Source organism: Xiphophorus couchianus, chromosome 4, assembly GCF_001444195.1.
Source record: "Xiphophorus couchianus chromosome 4, X_couchianus-1.0, whole genome shotgun sequence".
Taxonomy (NCBI): Eukaryota; Metazoa; Chordata; class Actinopteri; order Cyprinodontiformes; family Poeciliidae; genus Xiphophorus; species Xiphophorus couchianus.
Window position 1 is genome coordinate 13,506,831 of NC_040231.1, and position 9,582 is coordinate 13,516,412.

Below are 9,582 nucleotides of genomic sequence, written 5' to 3' on the forward strand. Positions count from 1 at the left end.
AAAAGACACAAAGTTTTTCAAACTAAGTTCAGTATAAATCTGCTTTATTCATGATTTTAGCTATATACATTTGAGTTTGGTGTATAGAATACATACACACACATTATCCCATACACACAGTCACACAATGACATGAGTAGACAAACATGCAGGAAACAAAGAGGCAGAGACTGTTGGCTTTGAAGTGTTTTTGACCGTAAAGAAAACCCAACAAATTCTGATCAAAAGCCAAAAAAAACAAAACGATTTTTTTCAGTAAATTACACCGTTTCCACACAAGATAAGACACAGATTACATGATCAAAACTAGAATATAAGGACAGTGAAAACCTGAACTTTAGATTTGTCTGTTCAAACTAATTGAAAACGAATGCAACACCAAACATAAGAAGCAAAAAATAAATAAACATATAAAGCTGATTTAAAATGTGTAGCGAAAAAGAAAAAAGACTCAGAAAATCTGAGGTGAAGTTGTTTCTTGAGTGATGATAACTTTCAGGAAACTTGCCCCTTCAACACAAAGTACAGCACTGAAGAGCAAAGTGTCCACAGATCAGAGCTGGAGGCAGAAATCACATGGGACTGATAACAGTGTCATTAAAGCAAGACCTAAACCACAGGTCTGAGCATCACAGTGGAACATCGTTGCATTTACAGTATGTGGAAAGCACATCCCTTCCTGTGGTTACAACAGAAGCCATAAACCGTTTATTACGATATTATTCTGGATATATTGAACCAGTGGGCTCAAAAAGCTTTAACCCCTGAAGACTAACAAGATCAGTAAATATACAGGCTGATCCTTCTGGCTAGCAGCTATGCAGCGACAACAGAGTCGTGTTTTCCAGGTAAAAGTGGAAGGATGCAACTTCTATCTGTGAGCTGTTGAAATGAGAAGGAAAATGTTTCACACTGAGGGACTGGTCAGCTGACAGAAAAAATGTGAATGCAAAGGACAAATATCACATTGTGATCACTGAATGCCTTCATTCTAATTAAATAGGAATTTACAGAATTTCAGCAACGAAATTAAAACCGTATCATCCACCAAACACACCCTGAAATGCTTTTTCATTTTTTTAACAATATGAGCAAACCAATCCCACCATAGCAAATATACGGTATTTCAGTCATAAGCAGAACTGAGAAGGATCAAAGACAACATTGTGCGAAGACTTTGACATGTCATGACCTTTAAAATAATTTACACAAGTTCCTGCTATAGCCTGACACACACTTTTTAGAGACAAATGAATCGATCTTAGCAAGAGTAAAATGCTTTCTCTTCGATATCTGTAGTGCTTTTTGACAGTCAAACAAAAAACCTGCAGATTATTTGACCTAAATAAATCACCTTAAGATAATTCATTTTAAAAAGATATGAAGCTCTGAACGGCAAACACAGTCACATTAAGGTGGAGTTATGCTTTTCTTTAAGTGAGAACTATAGTGTGGGTTTTACGTCGTTGTGGACACTTATTGCACTTGACTCCCCAATTAAAGCAGAACTTCTGTAAACCGCTGTAACATCTTTGTAGTAATAAACCCGCTCCACTATGACATCCTTGACTCTCCAGCTCAGTGAACGGCAGCTCACAGTCAGGTAGTGTATATAAATACAGAGCGTAATTGTCGCCTCGTCCGGTCTTTGAAGCCTTTCATTCTCAGAGCAGCTCATGCAGACTCTACGAAGCGATACTTTTATGTAAAGTGTGCAGAAACGTGTGAGAGAAAGTCCAGAAGCTCTTGATTCAGAGGAAGTGCTGCAGTGGTCTGTAGCCATCTTCTCCTCCTCTTTCTTTTTGCATTCAGCAGACTGAGACTGTATGGCTTCATGTATGTGTGCTTGCTTTGTGTATTTATAGTCCAGAGGAGCAAGAATTAACTCGGCCGTCTTTTCTAATTGGGCTGCTCTTCACGTTAGCTTTAACATTCGACAGCAGACTTGTGTTGTTGCTTTTGTGTGCATCTGATTGTGTGTTTCAGCTCTAGTTGAGAGCGCCATGGTGGCAGCTCACATCCCAAGCTGTGAAGTGGTGAGCAGGGTTTGTGGGGAAAAGGGAAGTCTGAGGATTACTAATGTGTATTTGTGTTGACAGACATTTCTCAGTCCATGGAGAGAGCAGGGTCAGCCCTCACACCTCTGGCTGTTCTGCAGGAAGGAGCTGTGATGCGTTTGCGTGAGTTTTCAGTTTTTCTCGGGTGCGACCTTCACATCTCCGGCTGCTCTGCGGAAACCGGCTGGCTTCTGGGCTCGGGCGACTCGTAGCGCTGGTGGAAGTTTCTTTTCCTCATCTTCTCTGGAGCTTTTCTCCACAAAACAATCTCCTACACACAAAAGTAGAGGGCAGAGTTAATGGCGCACAGTTTCACCAAACAGAATCAGGCTTAAAAATTTAATTTAAAACATGAAAAAAATGCAAAATACTGCAGCTGAATAGTCAAAAGAAACGCTTCTAAATTGTATTCAAGGTGCTGCTGCGCCTGTAGTGTCACTCTAAGAAATAACAGACCTCAAGTTTAGCTAGGTTTACAGCTAAGATCAATCAATTCTGAAGAATTTGTATGGTTGTTGTGAAAGTTTTATGATTTTTATTTGCATACTAAGAAAAATCTGCAGTCATGTTCATAGACAACACTAATGACAAAACTGTTCAATTTGCAATTTAATATTTTTTGTAAACAGAGTCACACTGATGGTCATTTTTTAGATTAAACCCTAAAAATTTAAAGTTAACAAAACAAAACTTAAAACTGAGAAGCAGAAGACAAAGACAAGCTGCACAGAAATCTGAGAATATGTGACTCCATCTGCCATCAAGTAATTTAACTTCCTTTCCATCTGCTTTGTGTGCAGAAAACTATCTGTAGAAAGATTTAAAGTATGTAATTATAACGTTTTGACGTTATAATAATGTTACTGTAATGTTGATAAACTCTAACCTGTAAAGCAAAGATTGATTTTGTGGAGAGATGAGAGACTTGTATGGCTCACTAATACAAAGTATCCAGGTGACACATTAAGTCAGAGAAAAGGGAGAGCTGGTGTTAGAATGCTGGTCAGAACTGGAGTAAACATTACAATGTCTACCAATAACACACAAGAATTTTAGTGCTACAAGTAACACTAATAATAAAAAAAGTCAGCCTGGTCTCACAAAAGATCATTTTTAAATCCGTCCACAAGTTTCTGGTTAGTTAAGCCTCCCAGCTGTTGCTCTCCTGACTTCCTCTTCATCATTGGATTAAATCCTCACTTTATAAACTCAAATTGAAGCAGGAGAATTTTCTAACACTACTTTTACCTTCAACAGACATTATGTGACACATTCATGCTGGAGTTCAGTGATCCCAAAATCACTCTTTGGCAACTTTGCTCTTAGCTGCCTAAAGCTAATTTTTTAAAACACATTTCTCCACTTTGGACATGGAAATTAGTACAACTATAACTAACAAGCCTGAACACAATTCAAAAGAAGTAAAAATGCAAAAAATAAAATAAGATAAATGTCCTTTAACAGTTGAAAAAAATATCTCCTCAAACTTCATCTCCAACAATGTTAATGTTGCAGTTTGTCAAAATGAACTCATGAACTCTTGTGTATCCAATTATAATTTGCTTGTTTTACACAGAAATCAGTGTTTTCTGAGTAATTATATGATGTACCAAATCATCACATGATAAGAAATAAAAGTCAAATGATTCTCACAAACTGAAAATACGTTAAGACAAGGATTAACAAAATATCCTGTGCAAATTGCCGCAGTTTGAATAGTAAAACATTAGGGCATTTCTCCAAAACTGATGTAAAACTGAGGAGTGTCATTTGTTTTGTTTGAAATCTGAACCATTAACCTTTTAAATAAAGTATGAAACCAGCATTTTTTTTTGTAGTACTAGTTAGGCTAAAAAACTCAAACTTTATGTCCAAATATTTAAAGTCAGCCTTTGGTCTTTGCTTATTTCTGAGTATTAGAAATGATGCATCCAGGTGAATTACCTGTTGTTTAAAGTATCTCCTGTCCTCCTCATCCACCAGCACCAGATTGAGAAAGTAGCGAACCGAGAACTTCTTATTAACGTCCCTCATGGTGGCCGTTAAGTCATATCCTGGAAAAAGCAGAGCCAGCGATAAGCTAACACCAAAAGTACGGTGATTTATAGTTGCAACAAAGCTTTCAATGCAGATCATCACATGCTTTGGAAGAAGCCAGGACTTACCTGCCAGGAAGAGTCTGATTGGGATCGATTCTCCTTTAACTGGAGCGCCGTCCATGATCTCATACTTTGCAACCGTTTCCGTCTCAGTTGTAGTGCTCGGACCTGACGGAGACAGAAACAAACTAATTAACTAATTAAGTCTTGGTACTAACTGTTGTGCTTTGATTGGGTTTGTTTTATTTTTTACGTGCTGCTGTTCTGGAGTCATACCTATGCCTGTTACCTCCTTCTTGATGAGCTGCAGCTCCATGTGCTGGATTTTAATCCTGACCAGGAGGAAGTAAATCTTCCCAACTATCACGTCCTTCAGGTGGTATCTAGCAGACAAAGCAAAGAAATATCCTCAAACTCAATGGAAAATAAGGATGTTTTATTAGAAAGTTGAAACATTAAGTCATCTTTCTTACTTGGATTTGTTGTATTCAAACTCGATGTGAAGACAGTCCTCGATGCCGACCTCCATCTTAATGGAGTTGTTTACGTCTGGATAAGTGGCCAGCTGGTGAACAATTAACTCGTATTCCTTTATTAAGTCAGACAGACGGCGGACTATTGTCACCCGGAGGAAATATCTGAGAGAAAAACACAACAAAACGTTAAACCTCAACATCCTAAATCTTTACTGAACAAGATTAAAGTAAATTCATGCAAGTAGAAGCAGGCATGACATTCCTGACTATAATATGTATACAGAGTTTATGGTCTTGATTGATTTTATCCTCTGTCCAATGCAATATTTGTTGTATTTGTAGCAATAACAATCAAAGTGATGATTAAAAAAAAAATTAGAAATTCCTCACACTGCTTTTTTGTGTAATTCCTACAAGCTGAGCCCTACGAAAATTATTGTAAGTAAAATTTACACATTATCAAATAGATTACTTCAGCAAAACAGTTTCATTCAACAGCACAATGACTGCATTCAATCATATTTTCAAAAATAAAAATTATTCCAAACATTTATCCAGTTTTGGGGGTTTCAGAAATCAGTAAGATTCTTATTTTTTAAGATAAATCACAATTCTCATCACAACCATTTCTCCTCAGTGATGAAAAACAAAACAAAATAAGAGACAGATGCATTTATAATGATGCAAATTATCTCTGCTTCCCACAAGGAACTATTTTCACAACACTATAATTCAGTCTTAGTAACTATTTCAAATCTGTTGAGCCAGAAGGAAAAACACACAGAGCTATACTTTTAGATCCCAGTATAAATCACACCAATATTTACTGGTCCTTTGAGCAGTCACCTCCCCCTGCTGCCTTTCAGCAGGGCAACACAGCAAGATAACCTTGAACAACGTTCCTACAGTCTGTCTGCACCCAGCAGGTTGAGCTGGGTAGTTTTACATTCGCATACCTGCAAAGTAAAAAATGCACAACAGTAAAAATATTAGCTGCAGCCCAGGTGTTGCTGGTGTACCTTAGCCTGACGTTTGCGCCGATGTAGGACTCATAAGGCTTCTCCACCTGCATGAACTCAAAGTCGTAGCTTCTGTTCTGGGTTAGCTCTCCAGGCAAGGCCAGCTCTTTCACCAAGTCCACAAACTCATGGGTGTTGCTCTTATCAGAGAACAGCTCTGAGACAACAGAGAAAGGATAATTAGTGATTGATTATTGCTTACATATGATGTGTTTATAGTTTAACTTCATTAGTTTTAATTCTCCACTGTAGGGAAGAATAAAGCTGGTCAGAGAGAATGACCTCTAAGAGGGAACAATTGTGTCAAACGTGGCTTTTTTTTAATGAAGTTTTCCAAGTGTTTTGTATACATTTACAACTTAAATTAAGTAATCCTATATATTTGTTGGTTGAAATTAGCGAGGTTTATCCTGTTATCTTGACTGCGGTTAGCTTCTGCACACCTTAATTGTTTGTTTACTGAAAATATTTTACAACCTTACTGTGCTGAAAACTTATCCTGCTGCAAACTTATCCGTTGCACTACTATAAATGTGTCGATATAGATCACATGTGTAATGCTTTAGCTGTCTGATAAACACACAAAACAGACGGGAAATGTGTGCAACCTGAGCCAATACAACTAGAAGCACACCATAATGAAACAATTCCTCCTGTCAACATGGAGAAAATATGGCTTAATTGAAAACAAAGCTGAAAAAGGATGCGCCAAGTACAACTATTATATACAGGATAATAAAAAAAAACTTAAATTAGCATTACATCAATATTTAGTGTTCAGATTCAGTGTAATCTACCCAGTGTTCACGCACAGGGTGAGGAGGATTTAACAGGACGGCACATGACGACCACATGCCTTCATAAACCTTTTGTCCAAATGACGACATGTGAACCAACTGCTGCGGCACAGAAGCACAGGTCAAGAACGAAGTCTAAACCTTACGTCTCATCCAGAACACAGTAAACCAGCAACAGCATGATGTGAATTATAAATCAGTCCCAGCTGGCTCACCTATCTGTCCGACAAACTCGATGCGGATCCCATGATGCTCCAGCCGCTTCCCTCCCTGCTTCACATTTAGATTCACCTGCAGAGGGAAAATTAGTTGCGTCAACGTTTATTAATAGCTACACGCTGCCAGTGTTGGGAGCCATATTCCTATTCCAGAAGTGTTGGACACACCAAAGGGAAAAAATGTCCTTTATTTTATTATGCACTGATTGTTTAGCATTAAGTTCACAATTTAAAATCACAACAATTCAACAAATTATCTGAAATGATCCATTTATTTTTTTCATTCTAAAACAACATAAAGAATCACTGATAAAGATTAAATATTAGAAATGACAGAACACAAGCACTGAGCATACAAATGAAATAAATTATATATAATTTAAAAAAAATCCAGCAACTAAAATATTTTCTTACTCTGGTTACAAACATTGAGTTAAAACTGGTCTAAAAAATAAACTAAGGCATTTGTATAAGAATTTAAAGCTTTAAATACCTTAAATCAATTATGTGTCTGTAAGGACAGTTTACTGCTGATTAAAATCAACCACACCTCTTATTTTTAAAATCTTCATATAAACGTTGTAGTTTATTAACAATTCTATAACAATTCTACAACGTTAGTCCATTTAAGGTTGGTCACAAAATTAGATTTAAAAAAAAGTTGAATTTCAGGCTTGGATACGACACTTGTGGTGAATATGTGCTATGTAAATAAACTGAATTTAAAATATCAAACCCAAACACCTTTGACCCTGTTTAAACATCAGGAGGCATTATGTAGACACCTTTAACCTTTGACCATCTAGTCACATTTTCATGTTTTTTTTACAGTGAGATTCGATTATTTTCTGTCTTTTCAATCACCGTTTTTTGCCTTTTGGGCGTTGCACTGCATTTTTTACCTTCATCATTGTACCTTTACAGTTTTATTTATTAATTTCATTTCATTTAATGACTTGATAGAGATCATAACTACAAAATTTTAGCATTTTTAATTCCTGGGGGAAAAAAAATAACTCCAGTCAAAACAAACTCAGGCAACAACGGTTACAAAAAATGGCAACAAAATGATTATTTTTCACAAGTATGAAGTGATAATACATGAATACAAAATGGGGATGAATTTTGCTCACGAGAACCATGTTCACCTTTCCAGACACCGACTCTCCATCATAGAATAGGTAGTGTTTCTCCACTTTTCCATCTTCTGTCTTTAACTCGGCGGTTTTTCTGTTCTCTGCATCATTCAGCACCACATCTATCTCACATACCGGCCCAAACAATCCTCCCAGGAAACTCTGGAAACAAAGAAAACACAATACATGAGAGATGTGCCGCAGATATTGTGTTGACACCAAAACTGTGGAGAAACAGTATTTTTTTATTACAGTTTTTGGCTTCTTAAATGGACATTGTGCCTTTTTTCAGCATTTGTAAAGCTTACACTCACAGCAGGAGGATTTGTTTACACACTATATTACTGTGGGATGTGGGAATAATAAGTTTCTGTGCTATAAAGTCAAATTCCCCAAACTGCTAAACCAGACTGAAGGATAATAGCAGCCTTTGATGTTGCCACAACAACCCCAATCATCACCAGCTGCATTGACAACATGCTGCAGCATGCAGGAGCTAAAGATGTTGAAGAATGAGCTCAGTCATCAGGATGACAGTCAGCTGCACAGGAGGAATCAATGAGGCGAACAGAAAAACTTTACAGTGCAGTCACTGACAACTCACAACACAAGCAAATTTCTTCATGATCGACAGAGATGATTGATTTATTGTAAGGAATTTAAAGGGCTGCTGCAGTTGCTCAGAGTGCATGTGACATTTCAACTTCACATTCCAGAGAGCTAGCCGGGGCACATTACCAAAACCCACTTGCTGCACCTACATACAAATTAAGCACGCATTAATAAAGCTACTAAACATTAATGGTTGAGAGGACCGTTTTAAAAAGCTGTTAAGTAGTTAGAAAGCTAAAACATGTCAGGAAAAACGGCTTAATACTGATGCTAATTAGCCCAACCCTGAAAGATTATCCCTGACAGACTTTTATTTCTGCTGTCCAGTTCACTTCACAGGCCCTTGCGGTGTTGAGGTGTTTTTAATCTTTATTTAAAAGTAAAACAACTTCAACGTATTGTCGGCTATGTCTTGGTTTTATACTCACCATCTCGCCGTCTTGCCAGTTGGAGCTAACTGCTAGCCTCCCTCCGTTTAGCCTGACGGTCTGCAATAGGAGGGAGGGAGGGGGGCGGTTGGCGTAGTAACAGGTTTCCCGTCACGTGACCTGCGTGATGTGGGTGTGGGCGGAGTCAGTGGAAGCCGGAACACCTCAGATAACGTTGTATAAGTAAGAGTAGCACTAGTTCGACATGTTTTTACTCAGGTAAAAGTAAAACGTAGCTGTCCAAGAAATTACTCAAGTAAGAGTAAAAAAAGTATTTGATAATGTTAATAAAAAAATATATTTTTTAATATTTAAAAATTACATGATCAGATGGGCCACAATCTCAAGTTAAGTGGAAATTTTGGTCTTGTAAGGACGAGAATTACAATAATTTGTATAAATAACATCCATCCATCCATCCATTTTCTGTGCACCCTTGTCCCTAATGGGGTCGGGAGGGTTGCTGGTGCCCATCTCCAGCTACGTTCCGGGCGGGAGGCGGGGTACACCCTGGACAGGTCGCCAGTCTGTCGCAGGGCAACACAAAGACATACAGGACAAACAACCACACACACTCACACCTAGGGAGAATTTAGAGAGACCAATTAACCTAACAGTCATGTTTTTGGACTGTGGGAGGAAGCCGGAGTACCCGGAGAGAACCCACGCATGCACAGGGAGAACATGCAAACTCCATGCAGAAAGACCCCGGCCGGGAATCGAACCCAGGACCTTCTTGC

The 9,582-nt window shown here is 38.0% G+C and overlaps 1 protein-coding gene across 2 annotated transcripts; it reads right to left on the bottom strand.

Moving 5' to 3' along the window:
* Nucleotides 1-23: 23 nt before the first annotated feature.
* On the bottom strand, nucleotides 24-8,994 carry vps26a (VPS26, retromer complex component A). Of its 2 annotated transcripts, none has more exons than XM_028014475.1 (9): nucleotides 8,843-8,994; nucleotides 7,815-7,964; nucleotides 6,664-6,739; nucleotides 5,652-5,808; nucleotides 4,630-4,794; nucleotides 4,433-4,539; nucleotides 4,223-4,324; nucleotides 4,002-4,111; nucleotides 24-2,328 (listed from the first exon to the last, which is right to left on the bottom strand). In XM_028014475.1, the coding sequence occupies exons 1-9, from the start codon at nucleotides 8,843-8,845 to the stop codon at nucleotides 2,212-2,214; spliced, it is 987 nt and encodes a 328-aa protein (XP_027870276.1). In that variant the 5' UTR covers nucleotides 8,846-8,994; the 3' UTR covers nucleotides 24-2,211. The 2 variants fall into 2 exon arrangements, with proteins under 2 accessions (XP_027870276.1, XP_027870275.1); XM_028014474.1 differs by having other exon boundaries at nucleotides 7,800-7,964.
* Nucleotides 8,995-9,582: the final 588 nt, after the last annotated feature.